This window comes from Aureobasidium melanogenum (genome assembly GCF_000721775.1).
Source record: "Aureobasidium melanogenum CBS 110374 unplaced genomic scaffold scaffold_12, whole genome shotgun sequence".
Taxonomy (NCBI): Eukaryota; Fungi; Ascomycota; class Dothideomycetes; order Dothideales; family Saccotheciaceae; genus Aureobasidium; species Aureobasidium melanogenum.
In genome coordinates, this window is record NW_024470064.1 from 170,660 (window position 1) to 191,525 (window position 20,866).

At 50.6% G+C, this 20,866-nt stretch overlaps 10 protein-coding genes across 10 annotated transcripts; 6 read left to right on the forward strand and 4 right to left on the reverse strand.

Annotated features, from left to right (window-relative positions):
* Nucleotides 1-5,941: 5,941 nt before the first annotated feature.
* Nucleotides 5,942-7,195, reverse strand: M437DRAFT_85028 (uncharacterized protein; the record flags this gene model as incomplete). Its single annotated transcript, XM_041028212.1, has 1 exon — nt 5,942-7,195. The coding sequence occupies one exon, from the start codon at nt 7,193-7,195 to the stop codon at nt 5,942-5,944; it is 1,254 nt and encodes a 417-aa protein (XP_040879140.1).
* A 295-nt stretch (nt 7,196-7,490) lies between these two features.
* Nucleotides 7,491-7,649, forward strand: M437DRAFT_31115 (uncharacterized protein; the record flags this gene model as incomplete). The annotated part of the gene is made up of 1 exon (XM_041019195.1): nt 7,491-7,649. A coding segment is annotated over one exon (159 nt), but the record flags the coding sequence as incomplete, so codon positions are not given.
* A 749-nt stretch (nt 7,650-8,398) lies between these two features.
* M437DRAFT_85030 (uncharacterized protein) lies at nt 8,399-9,272 on the reverse strand (the record flags this gene model as incomplete). The annotated part of the gene is made up of 3 exons (XM_041028213.1): nt 8,399-8,453; nt 8,509-8,614; nt 8,681-9,272. 3 exons carry the CDS (start codon nt 9,270-9,272, stop codon nt 8,399-8,401), a joined length of 753 nt encoding a protein of 250 aa, XP_040879142.1.
* Nucleotides 9,273-10,497: 1,225 nt separating this feature from the next.
* M437DRAFT_49852 (thiol methyltransferase) lies at nt 10,498-11,377 on the forward strand (the record flags this gene model as incomplete). Its single annotated transcript, XM_041021907.1, has 2 exons — nt 10,498-10,983; nt 11,042-11,377. The coding sequence occupies 2 exons, from the start codon at nt 10,498-10,500 to the stop codon at nt 11,375-11,377; spliced, it is 822 nt and encodes a 273-aa protein (XP_040879143.1).
* A 334-nt stretch (nt 11,378-11,711) lies between these two features.
* M437DRAFT_85032 (uncharacterized protein) lies at nt 11,712-12,003 on the forward strand (the record flags this gene model as incomplete). The annotated part of the gene is made up of 2 exons (XM_041028214.1): nt 11,712-11,841; nt 11,894-12,003. The coding sequence occupies 2 exons, from the start codon at nt 11,712-11,714 to the stop codon at nt 12,001-12,003; spliced, it is 240 nt and encodes a 79-aa protein (XP_040879144.1).
* Nucleotides 12,004-12,546: 543 nt separating this feature from the next.
* Nucleotides 12,547-13,055, forward strand: M437DRAFT_85033 (uncharacterized protein; the record flags this gene model as incomplete). Its single annotated transcript, XM_041028215.1, has 2 exons — nt 12,547-12,709; nt 12,760-13,055. 2 exons carry the CDS (start codon nt 12,547-12,549, stop codon nt 13,053-13,055), a joined length of 459 nt encoding a protein of 152 aa, XP_040879145.1.
* Nucleotides 13,056-14,427: 1,372 nt separating this feature from the next.
* M437DRAFT_50260 (uncharacterized protein) lies at nt 14,428-15,612 on the forward strand (the record flags this gene model as incomplete). The annotated part of the gene is made up of 2 exons (XM_041021975.1): nt 14,428-15,262; nt 15,320-15,612. 2 exons carry the CDS (start codon nt 14,428-14,430, stop codon nt 15,610-15,612), a joined length of 1,128 nt encoding a protein of 375 aa, XP_040879146.1.
* Nucleotides 15,613-16,522: 910 nt separating this feature from the next.
* M437DRAFT_75800 (uncharacterized protein) lies at nt 16,523-18,859 on the reverse strand (the record flags this gene model as incomplete). The annotated part of the gene is made up of 3 exons (XM_041026489.1): nt 16,523-17,437; nt 18,265-18,344; nt 18,847-18,859. 3 exons carry the CDS (start codon nt 18,857-18,859, stop codon nt 16,523-16,525), a joined length of 1,008 nt encoding a protein of 335 aa, XP_040879147.1.
* Nucleotides 18,860-19,303: 444 nt separating this feature from the next.
* Nucleotides 19,304-19,672, forward strand: M437DRAFT_66565 (uncharacterized protein; the record flags this gene model as incomplete). Its single annotated transcript, XM_041024777.1, has 1 exon — nt 19,304-19,672. The coding sequence occupies one exon, from the start codon at nt 19,304-19,306 to the stop codon at nt 19,670-19,672; it is 369 nt and encodes a 122-aa protein (XP_040879148.1).
* Nucleotides 19,673-19,869: 197 nt separating this feature from the next.
* Nucleotides 19,870-20,396, reverse strand: M437DRAFT_49954 (uncharacterized protein; the record flags this gene model as incomplete). Its single annotated transcript, XM_041021921.1, has 2 exons — nt 19,870-20,084; nt 20,132-20,396. Coding segments are annotated over 2 exons (480 nt in total), but the record flags the coding sequence as incomplete, so codon positions are not given.
* Between the last annotated feature and the right edge of the window lie 470 nt (nt 20,397-20,866).

Consider the following 20,866-nt stretch of genomic DNA (forward strand, 5'->3'; position numbering starts at 1 on the left):
GCGGGCGAAAAGGATATACCACCCGAGGATCCAGTCGAGGAAGTCGCTACTGAACCAGCGGCGGCTGAAGAATCGAGCCTTGATGCGGCAACTGCGCAACAACCCTCTGACCCTCCGCAAGAGGAAGCTACCACAGCTATACCGGCTGCATCTGAACCAGCTCAAACCGGACCACCTGAAGAAGAAACAGCAATGGCGTGCGACGACACTGCCCCTCAAGAAGCCCCACCGATTATTATCCCTGAAGCTGATGCTTCGTCGCAGCCAGAAGAAGCTCACGCATCAGAGCCTGCGCCATCAGATATTATAGACGGAATGGAACCAAATCATCAAGATTCTGGAGACGTTATAGAGGCTGCAAATTCTTCAGGAGAAGAACCAACTGCTTCTGACGTGCCTGCCCCGGTCGAGATTGTTGATAATGTGAAAGGAGAGGACACCACTCCAACTCCCCCATCAAACCCAACCGAGGATGCGTCTCAACCTTCTGAAGCCCAGGCGGAAGAGGTGGAAACGGATGTTATAGATGTGGCTGAAGTGCAGGATCCGCCGTCTGACGAATCCCCTCATGTCGATTCGTCCGGGGAAGAGACATCCCAAGAAGGCCTACCCTCTGATGAAATATCTACGGCGGAAGAGCATTCTACAGCAGAGCAAGGTGCCACGCCTCCGGAAGCACAGTCTAGTGGCTCTGATGCCTCTCCAGGAGATACTGGTGAGACTTTTACTGTAGAGACTCACACCGCATCAGAGGATATACAAGACCCCGTTCCCGTAGCCTCCGACGATATCATCCAAGTTACCGACGTCGATAACAATGACTCAACGGACGATACAGCAGCAATCATTGTTATCGAGGTCGATTCTCCAGGTACCCTCTCAGACACCGCCATCCCACCACCACCGCCTCCAGCCCCTCGCGTCACAATGTCCGAACCAATCAAACCTTCCAAATCCAACAAGAAGAAGTCCAGCAGCAAAAATAGCAAATCTCGTCATGTAGAGAGACCTGTGGAGATTATACCGCTGAGAGAGGGGAAAGCCAAAACTGTTGCTAAACCGAAGAGTAAGAAGAAGGTCAAAGTTAGGGGCGGGAAGGGAGTTGAGGTTGAGAGTGGTGAGGCAATCCCGCCTCCACCGCCGCCTGCGCCTTCGCCACCACCGAGTGGGTGTGTTATAGAGGTTGTTGGAGTTGAAGGGATGCAAGTTATTGACGAGACTGGTGTGAAAGATGAGGTCGAGGACACTGTAATACCTGATCTTGAGGCTGCCGCCGAAGAGGCTGGTGCGGTCGAGCAACCGCAGGTTGATGAGCAGCCTGAAAAGGAAGAGAGTCCTCGTGCTGATGACGCTGACACAGCAATGTCGCCAGGCGAGGAGGAAAAGATCTCAGAGGTTGTCCAGGCTGCAGACACTGTCGTTGTTGCTGTGCCTGGTCAGCACGAGGAGCTTGAGCCCACTCCCGCCACTGCCGATCCATCTCCTGACCTCAACGCAGGGATCGAGAAAACTGTCGAAGTCGAGGCACCTGAGCAGAAAGAGGATGATGCGCTCGCTGTCATATCCTCTCCACCTGAGCTCGATGTTATAGAACCATCTCTGGAAGAAGGAGACCAGAACAAGGAGGCGAAGGGCGTTGCCGAACCCAACGAAGAGCCTCTACATAATGAAGAGGAAACAGCTTCAGCTAAGCCAGAGTCGGACTCTCCACCTCAGGACCCTCCGATGGATAGTGTTCCTCAAGATCAAGACAGTACGCCAGCCGATGTGGAACCCCAGTCTGATAGTGCAATGGCACCAAAGGCAGAAGAGCTTAATGACGCGCCAGCGGAAGGAACGACCGACGACGTACCTGGGGCCGAGGCTTCGACTGCGCAAAAGGACGAAGCTGCCGAACCTTCTTCGTCAACAACAGAGGGACCAAAGAACACAGACAATATATCGGATCCTGCAGTCGAAGCAAATGATGCATCCAACATTTCAACGAACGATGCAGTCGAAATAGCGACCCCTGGGCCATCAAACGAGCCAGGAACACCAGAAGACAGCACATCAGAAGTACCCAGGGAGGTATCAACACCAGAGACCAGCGAATCCGATCTAGCAAACATGACTGGCCCGAATACAGTGCCCAGTACAGAAACTGAAGCATCATCTGTTCCAGGCTTCCCTGCGGCTGTCGATGAACCAACACCAGTCGCCCCTGCAGAAGTTGTTGCTGAACCCGCACCAACCTTGATGGAGTTGGCTGCACTTATCTTGCCAAATGATCCAGTTCTACAGAGCACAGAGGATGTTGCTGCGGAAAAGGATGAATCGAACGATGCGGCCGTTGATGGCAAAGTTGGCACGAAAGAAATGACTCATGGAAGCGAAGAGTCTGGTCCTGTGTCCGGTGCGGCTGCGGGAGAAAAGAGTGAGGCCAAGGAAGACATTGCTATGATAGATCAAGAGGATAACGAGGACGGCAAAAATCAAGAGCCAGGAGAAGCACTGGATGAAGGCAAAGAGCCAGAAGTATCGACCGAAACCGTGGAGCCTGAGAAAGTCGTCGCAGATGCCCAAGAATTGGACCAACCAGATCCTAAGGCTGATCAGGATCATGGAATCGAGGCAGAGCATGTTGACGAGAAGAGTGTTCCAGAACAAGTTGACAAGGGTCAGACTGAAGGCGAGCCTGCGGTCGATGAGAGTCCAAACCTCCCAGACGGAGATGCTCAGCCAATTCAAGAAACGGAAGCTTCAGAAGCTTGCGAAAAGACACCCTCAGATGTCGGCGACGTCCAGGAAGTAGATGCACAAAATACAGTGCCTCTGGCGGAAGTCGCGACAGTGTCTCCAGAGACCCCTTCCATTGCCTTGAAGGAGCAAGCTCATGGCCCAGATGAATCGAATGAGAACGTGACTGTCTTGGAAGCATCGGAGACTGCAGAGGCTGCCGAAGATGTCACGAAAGACTTATTGACGGCGGACGTCGAAGGACCAGTCGCAGTCGAGACGGCAACAGGGGAAGCAGGTGACGCAGAACAAGCTGAAGGTACTCCTGCACCAACAACGGAAGAAAAGCTTTGTCCAGAAACTGGTGATGAAAGCGTGGTCGTCGAAGGCACATCGGCGCTGGTGGCTGAACCAGAGACTCGCTCGACAGAGGCATTAGAACCAGCTAGAGCTCCTGAGGAAGGCATTGAGGCAGAAAACAAAACTGAGGCTGATGAGGTCGCAAGCCAGCATGTGATCGAGGGCGTGGAGGATCAGAAAGCTGCTGAAAAACTGCCAGCAGAGCCTGTTGCTGAGAAACCTACTCCACAGAGCATCGATGATGTTGTTGTTGTCCAGAAACCTGCTGCTGCTGATAGCCAAGAAGCCAACGACACAACTGTCGCCGAGGCTGCTGATTCTGTCGCTTGTGAACAGTCAGAAGCGCAAGATCCTATAAAAACGTCAGAACCTTCTCCCAAAGAAGATACTTCGACACAATCTGCTGAAGCAAAAGCCGAAGATACACCCGAGCAGCTAGTTGATACAACAGAAGATGCCCCACTTTCAACAACTGGAGCTGGTGCGGATACCTGTCAGGAGTCACCTTTGCCTGTGTTGGCCGACGAAGCGCAAGCCACCGAAGTCACGGAAGCACTCGAACATAAAATTTCGGAAAATCTATCCGAACCAGAGGAGGCCACAGAGGCAACACAACCTGTAGATACTGCTCCATCGCTTGAGGGAACACAAGGACCTAACGAGGAATCTAGTCAGCAACCTATACAGACTTTGGAAGAAGAAGCTGTCGATTCACCACAGCCAGAAGACGCGACAACAGAGCCAGGACAGAGCCCAGAAGAGCCACGACCACCAAATGCAGAGAGTACGGAAGCCTCTGTACAGGAGCCAGTCACCGAGGCAGAAGTCTTACCAGGAGACTCAATATCGCAGCAAAGTCGCTGCGAACCTATATCAGACTCGACTTCAGGTCGCAGATCACCCCTGATTGAAGAATCAACACCCGAAGAGCCAGCACCAAACCAGCCCGCTCCAGAGGAAGCCGCGCCGCCTTCACCATCTAAGCACTCCTCGAAAGTCTCTTTCGACGAACCGCCAATTTCGACAAAGGGCAAAGAACCAGCCTCACCTCCCAAAGAAAGACGCAGGTCTTCCAAGTCATCCTCTTCGAACCGTCACAGCTCATCTCACCACAAAGTCAAAGACGTCGCACAACCGCCATCTGATCAAAAGACATCGTCTGCTGCTACCTCCTCACGCCGCCGCAGTTCGACAACCACGGCTCCTCAACCTGGTATACTCCGCCGTCTCAGCACTACAAATTCACGTTCCTCTCGTGCTGAAGCGGCTGAACAAGCAGAGATTAGACGCCGCGCTGCAGAACTCGCAGCTCGTGAACAAGGAGTTCAACGTCAGCTAGAAAGAGCTCGCAAACGTGCAGCATTGGAAGAGCAAGAACGGCTGTTACGGGAGAAAGAGGAAGAGCTGGCGAGACTCAGAGCGGCGGAAAAGGAGAAAAAGAGAGCCAGACGCGAAGAGCAGAAGCGGCGTGAGCAGGAAGCTTTGGAGCAGGAAAGACTTGCTCGTGAGAGAGCCGAAGAGGAAGCCAGGGCGAAAGAAATTGAGCGCGCAGAACGACGAAGACGGCGACGAGAAGCTGAGAAGTCGCATCATGACAATAATCGCCCTAGGACTCACAGACACTCCTCAAATCGAGAATCAAAGGCCAGAGATATCTCGCCAACAGCAAGACCAAGGGCAAGGAGGCAGAAGACTGAGGAGGTAGGTCCTGAGCGCCAGAGAGCAAGAGACGAATACGATACGCCAGAAGCACCAACATCTTCGAGATATCCAGGAGAGAGAAGACACCATCGAAACTCTCGTAAAGATCCAGAGAAAGCTGAGAAACCCAAGAAGAGCATGTTGCAGCGCCTTTTGTCAAAGATATGATGGTAAGCCTAGATTTGTGGCAATGGGATAGTTACGAATGTGTAGATGAGATTTGTAGGATCTTTTGACGTGCGTTGAAAATGTATGGGAAAGAACACCTGTTGTAGGTTCATGGGAATAGAAAATTTTCTCAACCATACGTCTCCTCTCCAGGCCCCCGTTGTATCATTTTGAAGGGATTCAGGAGGCGATGTCAAGCCGAGAGACATTGGCGTGGTGAAACAATTCATTCGGAGTAAAGACTACCTCGCTATGCTAGAATAAAGGGGAGAAGCCGGAAAGACCACCAAGGGAAACAAAGCTTTACCAAGAAGATAAACAAAGGCTGTGAAGAGAGACTGTGGAGGGCAGAACTATGGAAACACCAATGACAAAGGTAAGAAAGTCGCAAACGGAAAGAAACGGGACAACAGCCCTCCACCATAGCTTCCTGTGTTCCTGCCGGCCGATTCCTTGCTGTCATAGTTGGGAAGAAAAAGAGAATGTCTCATTGATAACGGATGACTTCGGTGAAAATCGTCTCGAGGCATGGATAGCTGCTGGCGGCGCGTGAATGCATTTGTCATCGGAATTTAGCGGTTTTAGTGAAAGGTTGCATCGAATTAGGCACAGAAGGATCGAGGTTTGTGGAAAACACTGATGCGTGGTTGTATGGCCCAATCGGAACCTGATGCTTGTAATCGGGGGCTGAATCTCATTAAAGACGGTAGAATTGTGAAGGACCTGTAGAAAAGGCAAAAACAGTTGGGGAAGAATTTGCTGGAGACTTTCGGCGCTCAAAGTAAAGTGTGCCGTGTCTTGAAGTCATTTTGTGTGGCTTGGGAGGTATTCTGTATTCAGGCAAAGATGGGAAAGCTTGTGATCGTTGGATCTAAAAGTCTTGATGGAAGAGTTTCTACTCAAGCTGAGGTCGACCTAGCTGTGTCTTCAAGGCCTATCGGTGAGATGCGGCGAAGGTCGTTCGAAAGGCAATGCTCGAAGGCATAAAGTAGCTCTAGGCTGAGCTTTGGGCGTTGGAAGTAGTTGTTGCGGACTTTCTCTTCTTGTGAGTCCAGCGAGTCTTCTTCATCTTCGGGGCCTTCTTGCGGGGCTTGCGTGGCCCAGTAGAGGGAGCATTCTCCTTCTTGTACACCATACGCGAGCGTCTTCTCGTACGAAGCTGGTGAAGAAGCTCGTTTACATCATCGATGTTTCTGGCCTCCCATGTGGGTCCAGTGAACATGCGGTCATCGTTGAATAGAAGATGACCCAGGCAGCAGTGCGCCAGAGCGTGACACCGGATGCGCAAGGCATCGAGCACTTCTTCCCAGTGGCGATCTGAAAACGGCCGGCGTATCATTGTAGATATCCAAGTATGAGCTGGTGTGGAGAGACGATATAGATACGCGTGCTTAATCGTGAGACTTTCAAGCGAGGGGTTAGTAGCCAGGTAGAGAAAGGTTGAGTCCTCGATGGAGCAGTCAGTCAGGGTGATGGTCTTCAGCATGATTGGACGGGTGAACCATCTCTGCAAGAGCCACCAATCATCAACTGTGAGACCAAAGCCGCGGAGAGATCCAGCTTCAGGATCATATGCCGAGTGTCGAGTACCCTCAGCGCGAGGTCTGACAAACCTGAAGGTATGCTTGGCATTAGGGAATGAAGCTGATCTCAGATCACGCATAGTGTTCATGACCTCGTTGGTTTCTGTCGTGAATCTACGCGTGGCTCTCCTGGACAGGGCCCAGCCGCGGCGGAGGACGCCCGACACGAATATGTCCTGACAATGGCCGACCTCAAAGATGATGTTGTTGATCGGAAGGTCTGCATCGAGTGCCCATTTGAGCAGAGTCTCCTCCAAGAAGTGTTTGATGTGTCTATGTGCTTGCTGCTTGTCAGACTCGAAGTTCACTCCGTCGTCAGCGTGGCGAACACCGATGGACTGAAGTTTGCCAGAAGGGCTAAGGTTTTGGAGGGCCTTGCGCAGGAGTGGGTAACAGCTAGGGGGCTGTTGGCGACCTGAGTGGGTGAGGATCAGGGTTTTGACAAAGCGTGCGTCACAGTTGTTCATGCTCAGTCGAAGCAAAGCTGTCATCCCAGGGATGGAGAACTGAAATGTCCTATCAGCGGCGAAGGTGCTGGCAATGACTTCTGGCAGGAGTTGATGCATGGCGCGGCAAGTCGAGTTAAGTGTGAGGATGTCCTTGTCGTCGACGTAGGACACGACGATCAACTGACACTCGGTGGGTAGGGTCAACAACGTGCGCATTTTGGCGATGTGCGCGGTTGTCAGAGTGTGATTGATTGTCTTGGTCTGGTGCTGTGTAGGAAGGGAGTCTGTTGGAAACGTGGATGAGAGTCAGCGGATGTTGTGGTCGGCTAAAGCTGACCTCGTTTATCTGAGCAACGGGACGAATCACATCTTCACGCTCACAACTCTCCTTCGTTTTCACCTGTTGAGCAGCAACAATACAAGTACCTAGCACAACGGCAAAGGGAACAATACCTCGTTTATCTACTTGGACACCACCAGCATCTTCTCCTTTTCCACCTTTGCAACCACAATGGCTCCCTGGTACCAACCTCTCAAGAGCCCTGTCTTCCTATGCGGCGTCATCGTCAACGCCATGCTCGCCTTCTTCTTGCTCTGGGCAACCAGGAGCGGTAGCCCCCGGGTCTGGCTGCCAATCGTTATCGCCATGATTGGCGTGGGCACCTTTCAAGCCACTTTTGGTAAGCATCTCTTACCAACGCACAGCTCAAGACACTGCTGATTATGTTCACAGTCTTGGTTTCCCTGTGCTTGGAGGAGCCGCCTGCCCCTGTCATCATCAACATCCCGCTGGTCGAGTTCGAGCCCGTTGACGACTCCAGCTCCGACGAGGACAACAACAATGAGCAGTAGGAGGACATGAAGATATCGTGTTAGGTAGATTAAGAGAGAGAAATTTGTAGGAGTAGTCAGGGGCACGAAAAGAAACGACTTCCCAGCTCCCAGCAGCATTTCAATGACTCTTGTGAAACTGCACGACATGATTATTATAGTAGCTTGTAACCAAAGAGACGAGAGGAGACCAATGGAATGTCTTCTTTGTTTTACGACTCCAGAGACAATGACAGGAGAAATAGATATAGTGACGAAAGTGCGAGTAGTTGAGACTACGTGATACTGTAAAGACGAAAGGCACACCGAAGAACCATTGATCATGAACCTGCAAACCATCGCAAAACTCCTGAAACCCATGGTTATCTCCTAACCATGATAGCAATGCTCTTCAATCCTTTCTTCATATCGTAACTTCGTTCAAGCGTATGTCTGTTGACTTTGGTTGTTGGTTGCTGGGAGGGAAGGTCAGTAGCTGATTGTTTACAGCACGAGGATATTGACTTGCATTGGACGAGGCACAGTGGCCGGTTTCCGAGACCCTGGGACCTTGAAAAACTTGGAAAGGGGTAATGAAGTGTGCGGTGCTCAGCACTGAGGGTTTCTTCCCATCTTCTCGGCCAGAGTGTTGATAAGATCGGGACTGGAGTGACGATTAGCAAAAAACTACTTCGGATGTCAGGAAACGAGAGACTGACCTCAGGGGGTCGTTGCGCTGAGGTTTGACACCTTCGAGAACGGCAAGTGCATGGTCACGCTGAAGGTTCTTGTACTCGACACTACCGGGTCCGAAGAGAAGGAGGACTCAGGCTGTTGTCAGTAATTGCTGCTAATGAGTCTCGGAAAGCATGGGGAAAACAAGCGACCCACCACGCTGGTACTCCATGGCACGCTGAGTGTACTCGTTGATGGATGAAGCAGTAGTAGGGGCATACTCGATGTCCTGCTCCACCTCATGCTCATCACCAAAGGGCGAGGGGCAAGTGCTGAAGGAGCTGGTGCGATCAGCCTGCTCGAACAGGACGGAAGGTACAGTGGAGCAAGGCGAAGAGGGGTAGGAGCTTTCATTGTCGTCTGAGGAGGAGGCGTCATCAATAGCAAGAGAGTAGCCGACTTCGTACTGGTCCTCAAAGGGTGATGAGGGGAGTTTGCGCGCCTGGGAAGGAGGCGAGGAGAAGATGGTTGGGGACGACAAGTCGACGTCCTCGAAGTTGCCTTGCACGGTGAATGTGTTGGTGCGAGGAGAAACACTGGTCATGGCCTCGAAGTCGAACATAGCAACAGAGGTGCTTGAGGAGGGCGAGACGTCGAGTTCAGGGATGGATCTGACTGAGGTGGGTAGGAACGATTTGACCTTCTTGGGGCTGGGCTTCTGCAGTTCGATAGCACGAGCAGGTGGGAGGCAGTCGAGGTCGCCAGCAGTGTCGCCCTTGCAGCACTTGAAAAGGTTGAAAGAAAACATCTTGTGTACGCGTGTTGATGTTGCGCAGCAGGGTTGATGACGCGACTGCGGATCGATAAGAAGGTGTCTTCGAAGGTTGATGATAACAAGAAGCTGTACCAGAATAGTTGTATGATGTTTGAGGAAGATGGATGTGATGTTGTGGTGGTGGTGTAAGAGAAGGGTAGAGTAGGTAGTGGTGAATTTTGTATGTGAGAATAAGGGTCTTGCGCCGAGCCCCAGCCACACCATCCATGAACTTCTATACCAAAGCTTCTATGCGCAAACACGTCAAGGTCATCCAGAAGAGTCTTTGATATACGGACTGATTGACTTGTAAGACACGTGTCTAAGAATTGCTATTGGTACGTGATGACAGCTCAGAAGTCGTCTACCATGATCTCTTTTGCGTCCCTGTTCCTCCGGCCATTGAACCACTTGACGATGCTAGAGTTTCTACCTCGAATGATCTTCTGCCACCCATGCATCCTTCTTGATACGCTGGACGCATACTAATCCAAGCCGTCGGATCTCCCAATCTTGCGTGCTCCAACTCGGCGATCAACATATTCCGTCAGCTCAAAGCTCAGTGAGGTTTTCCAGAGTATGTTAAGAGTCATTGAAACCTTGCGAGGTGTATTATCGTGCCCTTGCTAGCAGTCATTCTACCACGTCTGTGTGAAGCTAGTCGACATTGGAGGTGTGTTCGAGAGTGCCTTGCCAATGCGGCAGTTTGCTGACAAAGTATACTATGGACTGTGTCTCCATCTTATGCACGTCAACTCGGACCTCAGTCAAGCACGGTTGCCTGAAGATGATGTCTAGAATTGCGACTCTGTCGTTTGCCTGGCTAAGTTCTGTAGATTGAGAAAGCCAGCGTCAGGAACACGAAAGCATCTACATGACACCCCCAAATTTCTCTCTCTCTTCGCAAAGAATTGTTGCTTGTACAATGAATGGAAGACATCTCGCATGTCTCGTCGTCGTGAACCTGGAAGACGTCCTCCAGCGGGTGAGGTCGGCGATGGCGTCTAGATCTGATCGCCGACCTTTACCGAGGTTGAACCTTCTTAAAGTCGACGACGTCAACTCCTTCGAACTCCAACAGGAAGGTCTGCTCCGCCCAATTGAAGCATACATACACCTCGATATTCATTCTTGCGGAGGTTTAGAACTGGCGCTACGTTTTTGGAAGTCTTTCTTGAGACAAGCGACCCGACAAAGACCAATTGTGAACAAAGGGAACATGACCGACCAGCCCGACGCCCGCGAGCGTCTCCGCCAAAACTTCCTCAATCATGACCCAAAGCAGCACCCCAATCGTTGGGAGCATCTCTGGCAGAAAGACGACTTGCCTTGGGACAAAGGCTTTGCTTCGCCGGCATTAGCAGATGCTCTCGCTGAGAGAAAGGATCTGCTGCCCACCGCTCAGTCTGGCCGACGCCTGCGCGCTCTGGTACCCGGCTGCGGCAAGGGCTACGATGTACTCTTGCTTGCCAGCTGGGGATACGATGCTGTTGGTGTTGAGGCTGCTGCTACCGCCGTCAAGGCTGCTAACGCCGAGTCCAAGGGCTGGGAGGAGAAGCCTGAGTATGCGGTCAAGGACGAGACCAGGGGCCGCGGAAGTGCCAAGTTTGTGTTTGGTGACTTCTTCGAGAAGGGCTGGGAGAAGGATGCGATTGGAGAAGACGGTTCGAAGGAAGGACAGTGGGATCTGATCTATGACTACACCGTAAGCCCATGTCGCAGAAGCTTGCTGAGATTTGTGGATGGCTACTGACAACGTGCAGTTCTTGTGCGCCTTGCCGCCAGCCCTGCGACCTGCGTGGGCAGCTCGTCAGTCATCGTTACTGTCGCCTGGTGGGCGTTTGATCTGTCTTGAGTTCCCAACTTACAAGCCTCCATCAACTGGTGGACCCCCATGGGCTCTTAGACCAGAGACTTACCTTGCCCATCTGAGTCAGCCCGGCAAGGAAGTCGAGTATGACGAGGAAGGCTTTGCTGTCTGGAAAGAAGGCCAGACTCCTGGAGAAGGCGCTCTGGAGAGGATTGCTCACTGGAAGCCGGAGAGAACTCACAAGATCGGTGAAGGTACTGACAATGTCAGCATCTGGAAGAGAAGATGAGAAACCTGAAGGTTTGCTTCTCGATTCGTGTGGTTTCTTAAGCTCCGAATTACGGTTGAAACAGGGTTGTAGAAATGCAAAGAGATTCTTCCAATGATGGTATGTCCACAGAGAGTCTTGAGCATTTTTCATCTCAGTGGTGTCTCTGATCGTGATGATTTGTGTCGTGGATCATTGTAGCATTGGATCTTTCGATTGGTCATGACGAGAAATACCATGCCAATTTCACTGAACGAACTTTCACTTTGATCGCCAGCCAGTTCTTCAAGCTTTTTGCGCCACCTCACACGGATTGAATCCTTGACCTCCTTTTCTCTTGCTATCGAAAACAATCATGGGTGCTGCTGCCTCGTCCTCGTCTGGTGTTCCTGCTACTCGCGCCAGCCGTCGCTCCTCGACCGCTCCTCCACCACCGTCTTCTGACCCATCAGGGTACACTCAACGCGCCCTTGAATGGCAACAACGTAAGCCAATTCGATCCTAGAGTGGTTCGAAAGTGTATTGACAACCTGATAGTCCGTCAAAGTCACGGGCCATCGAGCCCAGAGTTCAGAACCTTCGCCCACAGGGCATACACACTCGCCGCCCTCGAGGGCAGAACCCAAGAGGGTCAGCTACCTCCGTAGGCTATTGTACGCTCGGAGCCCATGCTTCAAGGCTAATCATTCACTCTAGAAAACACTGAACAAGGCGGCCGGTCGGTTGCGCCGTGCTGCTCCTCTCCACTACTCTGACTCCACTATCCCTTCTTAAAAAAAACTTGAGTAGGAAATGGCATGCATCGTTGCAGCGTTGTGTCGGAACACAAAGGCGGATGTTGGGAGAAATGCAGATGATGACCTTCAAACAACAATGAAAGCTTCCAGCGTGTGACATATTCAATTCTTCTTGCAGACTGCGTTTCCCCTTGGAACATGCGTAGTGTAGAAGTGACAGATGCGAGAGCATGATTCAGGGGTCTGGTGTATCTGGTTGCTACGACATCACAGTCGTCTTATGTCTCGGCACAACACCACCAAATACGTCCATTCTACACGTCTCTCGTCAACACCACTCCACGCGACTTACCAAACATCTCACTCAAGCACATCCGCCCATCCACTCTATCTCTATCATACAACATCAATCACTACCGCCTCGAACAACCGCACTATCAAACATCCTACACCATGTCTAGCATCTTCTTGACTCCCTTCTTCATCGCCGCGTCCATCATCAACTCGGTCTTCTTATCCCTCACCATCTGGGCTGCTCTCCAGCTCCGCGGCTCGGATTGGTGGATTGTCTTCCTGGTTGCCCTCATCATGGGCGTGCTGTACCAAGTTGACTATCGTGATTCCACCCTTATCTCCTAGCTCCTGAACCCGACTGACTTATCCAAGTGCGCCGTAAGAGACCTGGTTACCATGCCGAGCACCGCGATCCGATCGAGTTGCGCCTCCGCAACTTGTACGGTCTCAGCGCCAGCAACTATATGCACGGCACCAGCAGCGATGGCATCGATCGCTCAAGCATCCGCATCGATCGGCACCAGCGCGAGAACCCCTTTGACACCCCTATCGCTCGCCCTCAGACTGCACACACGCGTGTTCGCCCTACTTCAGCTACTCCTGCCAGCCTTCTTCAAACCAGTCAGACTCGTGCTCCTCGTCGCCCTGTCACTCCAGCTTTCGTCTGAATCATGATACGGCAAGTTTCTCTGATAAGGGTTACTTGAAGCATGCTGACAGGTCACTATAGGAGTCAAAACAGCATACACTTCCGCATAGCGGTTGAGCAAGCAAGAAGCATGAATGAGACAAAAGAGACTTCTGTATCTGGAGGGCTTCATCTTGGGGAAAGCAGAAATCATGCTGAGTCTCCAGGGGAAGTCGCCAGCACATTATCAAGTCAAGTCATTAGGGGCATTATGGGAAGAGGTCGAAACACATGGGAATACGAATCACGAAAGCAAATGATGGGATGGAAAACTTGTCAAAAGCATAAAAACAATGAATTCTCTCTACCCCTCGCTTCGAGGTTCGCCGGATCCGGCGGTTCTGTAGGCCTTGCATAAGTCCACAAAGAAAAGTCCGTAAGCCCCATCTTGCCGCAGCTGCTGCGAGAACAAAGGCCCTGTATAGAGGCAACCAGATATTTGTTAGTCTTCGCGAAAATTTAGGTTTTGAGCTGCAGCTACGCTCTATATCTCTTCGAGCCCTTGAGATTCAAGATCGACAGGTCTGTTTGGTAGGCGGGCAAGGGGGGCTGCCAATGGTAAGGTCACGCCGCCGCGCAGAATCGAACAAGGACTCATGCATCTCTTTGTACATCGAATGCATCTGTCTTCCTGAGATAGGCTTGCATGATAAGACAGTTTCATGTGATAGTCAGTTGACTAAGGGTGTTCGAGAGTTGTCGTCACATTGCTGGAGGAGAGACCTCAGGTTGTGCGCTCTCATGCCTTAGTATCTGACGCAACCGAAAAGATATCTAGACATGGGAATGATCCGAGAGAATCCTAGACATAGCATTATACAGGCTATCTACATCAGGTTCTTCAAGTGCAGGTTCAATGGGCGATGGAGCGTGGGATACAAACTTAACAGGGTAACCCAGTGATCATAGAGTCTTCTAGCTTCAATACAAGACTCTGAGACTCAACCCTTTACCGTTGTTGTTCCTCTCTTGGTCGATAACAACTCTCTCGATGGTTCACACAAGCCAAGTCAAGTTTGAGCAATAATCAAGCCCAAAGCGGATTCCCAAACCTCTATCAACAAGACTATTGTCTTGGCGACCACCTCCACCTTGATCAGAACCACCCACACGCTTGTTTTGCAATCACTCAATCTCATCTTGCATTCACTAGCCACCATCCTCGCTCGCCGACAAGGTCATCACATCCCAGCATACTTTTAATGACACAGGCTCTTCATGCAACAGCACAACTTTAATTGACCACGTTACAACCGCAACTGTATGTTTATCGTCTCCTGCGCTTACAGACGGCCCTAGAGACTCTATAGCGGTGTAACCCACAGAGAGAGCTAGCGCTAACTATAGAGCAGATGCAGACAATCAACATTCCCCCTGGCTTCCCCTTAGAGCTTCAAAGAATGATCGCTGCCCAGGCAGATGAAGAAGATATCCCTACCCAGCGCCTAGTCCATTCTCTCTGGTCTCGTGCTACCCTCCCGAGATTTCTGTCGTCCTTTGGTCGTGTAGCCTTCTTATACACGAGGTCCGGCATGGAAAACATGATGAGAGCTTGTCAGCACCCCATTTATGGTCCTAGAATTCATACCCTGGTTCTCGTAGTAGACTGCAAGCGCCGCAACGCCACACAGTACCAGCAGCTCTACAACCAGGCTCTATTCGCACTTGCAGCGCATGGTCAACCAGTATGCCTGGGTATCCGCTGGCGCCCAACTCCTCTGGGTGAAGAAGTCCCCCCTGAGTTAGCCTCGGGTCGTTTAGTTACGTTGTTGAACAACAAGATACTTCCTGCCGCACGTGCCGCTGGCCTAACGAGAGATGACCTATTGATTGAGCTCCCCGACCCTCAATTCCTCTCCAATCAGCCCAATACCTACGACAGCCTGATCCGATGGCTATACCGCCGTTGGTCTACTTATGCACAGGTGGGCGGATCGTGCAGAACCACCATCCGCTTCGACAACTCGATCACTCGCTTCTCCCGCCCTCCCTCACTCGAGTTTTCGCGCCGCCCTGACACGATTGAGTGTCACGGTATGCTGTCGCGTCACTTCGACGCCTTCTATCACCTCTTCGAAGGCTCAAACACGGAGCTGGCTCTCTACAACTGCCGCATCCCAGAGACCTTCTTCCGCGCAACCAACCATCACTTCACCTCTATCATTATGGAGGGAGTGAGCGTCTACAGTGAAACTGTAGACCAGTTCAGAGACGTTGTGAGCCGTCAGTTGCCAGCAGGCTGAGTGAGCAGCCTATTCGAGCCCCTGCTCGCCACTCACCCTGGTCTGAGCCATCTGAGGCTCAAAAACCTCTACGAAGGTGAAGCCACCTGGCTCAGTGACGGCTCTCACCTCTTTGATGTGAGAGGCGCTCACAAGCTGGGTGTAGCTCTCACTCGGCTTTTGGAAGGCTACCGGGGCTGGGAGATTGTTTACTGGACCTGTGGTGATGAGGCAGTGAAGGCAAGGATGCTGGCAAAGTGGGGAGGCACCAACTTGGGTAGTGGCTTGTTGGGCAGCCCTGACTTTTTGGGCTGAAGTGAAGACAGTAGCATGTAAGAGTAGTAGTGAAGAAAGAGCGAGTGAACAGAGAACAGAAAAAAGATGTACTATAGAAATAATGATATCCGCTGCTCTCCCAGAAACGACCCTGTCTTTGATGTACCTATGAAAATGCACAGTAATCTTCGCATCAGAGTTATGTCCACAGAAAGCCCAAGAAGATTGATGCTTTCGAATAGCTCTCAATGGACAATAGTCAGAATCCTATTATATTATGCATTTTTATATATAACTCATCTGGATGTCACGAATATGAGAGGCCTCAAGCCCATCTTCCTGGTTATCAGCCTTTCAGGTCTCTCAAACGTGACACTCAGTTTCATATAGCTATAAAAATGCATAATGTTTTACAAAATCAAGATGTGTCCAGAGAGAGCCCAAGAGGAATGGAGTTTTTGACGGGCTCTCAGTGGACAGCATCCAGAATCATATAACATCCTGCATTTTTATAGATAAGGAATGGTGGTGATTCGGGTTTGAGAGGCGGGGTTTCCTTCTCACCCGCTCTTGCATTCTAAGATACAGTACCTTGTCTTATGTATCTATAAAAATGCACGATATTTTACAAGACGAAGCTGTGTCCAGAGAGAGCCCGAGATGAAAGCAGTCTTCGATCGGCTCTCAGTGGACAACGCTTGGTTTCGGAAGAAATTGTGCATTTCTATAGATATGTGTCATTTGTGATACAAACATGGGATATCATACTCTTTTGCTCATCAAGAATCTCAGTGGACATTGTTCAACACTACTTGACATTGCGCATTTTTATAGATAATTTATCGCTGAGCTATCGGTATGAGACAACACAGTTCGTCCTCCTTTCGATCCCTGTGCTTAGTTGGAGGACCAGCAGCCAAAGACTATGCCTGGTAACCTAGCATTGAAGTCAGCAGTGCGTCTCATAAACAGAACGAGTTGTAACTTGCACAAAAGCCCAAACTCTCGAGGTAGTCCTTGCTTCCAAAGTCTGCACGACTTTCTCAAGCAGGTAAAGCTGTTGTCTACTATGTCCAGCCACTCGTCGCGGTTGCTGTTCAGGTCTTGAAAGCTCAATTTTCATCTCAAGGAGTTTGTCAGCGTGTTCGCTGGCAACTTTGACGTGCAAGCGAGCTTGATCGTAGTCTCCGAGCTTTGTAGCTTCTTTGGCAAGGTTTTGATATTTGTCAAGACCGTACTTGAGAACAAGGGTAGCGTTGAGATATCTCTGGCCCTGCTGTAGACTCTTGTCTAGGATATTTTGCTCTCGAGCCAACCTGATGGTGACTTCCTCGCAGAAACCAACGTCTTCAGTACGATGAAGGCGACGCTTGGCTTTGGAGACCCGTCGTTCAAGTGTCTGAAGGTCAGTCGACAGTGGTGGTAGAAGGGACAGCTGAGAGGCGCGAAAGGTGTGCCACGCTCTGACGATCTCATCTGGCTGAAAAGTAGCGATAGCCGTGATGACATTGTCGTAAGATACAGGATCACCCTCAGTGATAGCACGAGCATACGTCGGGGGTTGTTCGGCGGCTTCCTGGTAGCTTGGTGGCAGACCTTCGACTGGTCCAGGTACTGGAATGCCTGGAAGTGGTTTGTCGTGAAGGGCAGTGGCAGAGCGCTCTGCAGAATCCCGCTGCAACTCTGCAAACATGTTAGTGTTGGCTGCTAAGCATTCTCCACAGGGTCGAATTAGCCGGATTGTGAGCTGATCCTTCTGAATCTCACAAGCGGGTCTACAGATACGAGAAGGCATGATCTCCCGATTTGATTTACCGCAGGCGCACTCGTAAACCATGACTGTCTGTCCGCACATCTTTGTTAGCTGTGGTTGTGTAAGTCGTGCCTGCACGAGTTAATTGCGTTTTTTGGAAGTGTTCTGACTGCGGCATGTCTTCGAGAAAATGCCTAGCATATATCGAGATCAGCCATTTGGAAAACAATAAGGTTGTTCTCTTTGTGGTCCCAGAAATAATCTTGGTATCTTTGTGCTCTTTGTGCACATTGCTTTGTTCCCCCAAGACCTCTGCGTCCAACCCGGTTTCTCTTTGTCTCAGACACCAAGAGTCCCGAGACAAGTCAAGCAGAGAGACTTGGCTGTCTCGAGAAAGCAGCATCAACCTCGGGTAGACCAGTGTTCACAATGAGTGTGATATAGACGAAAACTGTATCTCTAGTTATATGTATCTATTCTCTCTGTGAAGAAACAAAGTCTCTATACAAGTTTAGTGAAAGATATGGCTACACAACGACAGCTTTTGGCAACCGAAGAAGTGCATCAATTGTTGGTTTCGTGTCCAGCCTAGGCATGGCCTTCTCGTGTAGTGCCTCCCACAATGCGTGTCTCGTAATTCTAGACAATGACGGTCAGAAGTAGGGTTCAAGAGGTAAGGAAAGTATGGTTTCAGCATGTGGCATTGAAACGGCCAACGAGATGATGGCAATGTACAAGTCGAAAGATCCAAAGACACAATCAGGTAAGAGTACTTACATCCTAAAGTGTGACTTACTTCCGTCCAGCGGTAAGGTGGCACAGTGGGCCCCTGTTTCAGATCCTTCGGATAGGTTACATGTCGTTTGAGCCATCAGATCATCGGCCCGATTCCGACGCTGAGCATTTTACTTCTTTTGCCCTGGATGTTCTAGAGCGACTTTGGCACAACTATACTCTTCGGTTTGACACAAGGTTTCTTCACTTCCACAGGAGTCGATTGAATGCAGCTGTGCTAGCTCTGTGCGTGTCAATCGTAATGCCAGGGGTTGGTATAGGTGTAACAGGAACGGCAAAGGACGAAGTTTGGCAACCTTAACTTGGATAGTATCCCAGGGAAATAGATGACAAGATAGCCCAAGGATACTTTTCAAGCCCTTTCGCGAGTTGGCCATTCATCAAGGTCTAAGGAGCGAATTTGTTCTTATGGGGACTATCAATTGCAAAGTTTGTGCAAAAAGAAGAGAAGATTCTTGATTTTGTTTCTCCATAAGAAGAAGGGGGTTGAATCAGAAGAGTAAGCAACAAAGCCCAAAAGGTTCTGCAAGACCTGTAACGATCAGGGGTGCAAGGAAAATGAGAATGGAAGAAGGCGAGAGCGCATGCCACGTTCCTCTCCATGAGTGCAAGGAGCTCTGAGTGGCGCAAATCGAAGAGGTCAGCTATGGAACAAGCGTCGGAAGAACCCTCGCCAAAGACATCGCGAAGCGATCAAGGGATGCACTACATCTCGGAGGCCTCGCGACAGCGGGACATGCTGACCTCTTTGAGCCGTTCCAGAACATCATCCCAATCATCATTCTGGACGAGTTCATGATCCATCTCATCTACGCCCACGTTGAAGTTGACTTCCTTCCTTCTAGTCTCCCAATCAGCAAAGAGTTGCGGGCGTAGCTCGTGTATCTGGAGGTCTTGGCCTGTGGGAGGCTCGTACGGACACGAGCCGGGCAACCCTAGGGATTGCCAAGAGTCGGCAATTCTGAGAAGCCCTAGTTGTACAAGCGGAATGCCATCAGCCCATGTGCGGTGACAGACCCAGAATAATTCGTGAAGCTGTCCACAATCGGGCGGATGACCCTGAGTAGGACGAGATCTGGAGCAAGGTAATTCAGAAGGGAAGGATTCAAGACGAGGTATATACCGGCGATGGAAAGATATGTTGGCTCGCAAAACATCATCAAAGTATGCCAGTAGGTCCACATGTGCTTCGGTCTTCTCAGACGTCAAGTGACGGTTTCGAATGCTGAGAGTGTGGTTGACGGAGAAAAAGAAGGCTGGAGAGATGGGGCATGCCCGCCAACCAGTGATACAGGTGACCATCTCAGGCTCTCCGGACTTGACAAAGATGTGGTCCAACGTAAGACAAGGCAAAAGGGTTGGCATTGGAATCGAAATAACGCGAGGATCCTTGGCAAGAATCCTCAAAACACGACGAGCGTGGTTGAGCAACTTGACATGCTCTTCTGGGGTGCCCTGCCAGCAGCGGTTGGAGGTCCAAGAGTTGTTCTTGTTGGCTACGTTGCTCAATCCAAGACTGATGATGCCGTTAGCGAACTCGGTCGTGTTTAGCCCTAGACTTGTGTTAATCTTGTATGATGATGCGGTGAGCCAAACAACATACAAGGGCCGCCATAAGAAACACACGCAAGTTTCTCATAGAGGTCCTGCTCGATAGGTCCGCACTGAGGTCCAATGCAAAAGTTGTGACCGAGGTGAATCTTTCGAGAAAAAGGCAAGCTATCCGTGTCAGGCAAGTACAAGCCAACTTATGCCGGGAAGCAAAGTTCCGAGCTCTTTGCCAGTTGTTGAGCAACTGATTTGAGGCATTTGAACTTCTGGACCTTTCCCATACCTTGCCAAATCTGATGCAGAGAATTACCAGAAGCGTGTTCCACTATCATATAAGGATGGCTAACAGTGCTTTTGCTGTCTTCTCTCCATTCCAGAATCCGAGGCACAGGAATGTTAGTTTTGAAAGATACTATCGTGTCATTAGATCTTAATAGCAGAAGGTCCTGACAATTGAACCTACAGTACTTAGTGGTGTCGACCTCTGAGTTGACATTGCGGCTGGGATAGGCAGTCTCACAACAACGCGCTTGCCATTGTCGGTGTTGAAGATGAGGGTACGGGAGATCTGACCGTCTTGCTCGGACCATGAAGCGACTGACTTCGCACCTGCGCAACACGCTACAACTCTCTTGCAGAGTTCAGGAAAGTTGAAGTGGATTTGACGAGCAGCTTGACGCGCACTGTCATGCGAAAGCCAGTGGCCACGCGAGAAGATGAAGGGTCTGCAGTCTGCAGGGACTCAAGGTGTTTGATCTAAGAGCTTGGACACTGTATGCTCGTTGCTTGTTTTCTTGAGTAGAATCGTTGACCGTGATCAAAGATTCTTGTGAGTGCGTCTTGGGTCCACTTCTGGATTTACATGCGTATCGGGTGGTAGTTGGCCCGTATGTCGCGATGAACGACCTTTTGAATGAAGCACTGAGCTTAGGGCGAAAGAGTATCCTGCTCAAGGACGACATCATTCGCCTTTGTGTTGTTATCGGCGCGTCAAAATGTGTGTAGGTATGTTTGATAGTGATCAAGCACTGGCTGTGTTTGTGGATACGCCGTTCGCACCACCCCGGTCGGAGACGCATTCATCGATCAATCAAAGCATCCCGTTTTCACTTGTGCTAAATGCTGCTGACTTCTCGGTTTCGGCGTCAATCTTCACACGGGTGCAGAGAAACAAAGGGATAGGGGTTTAATGAA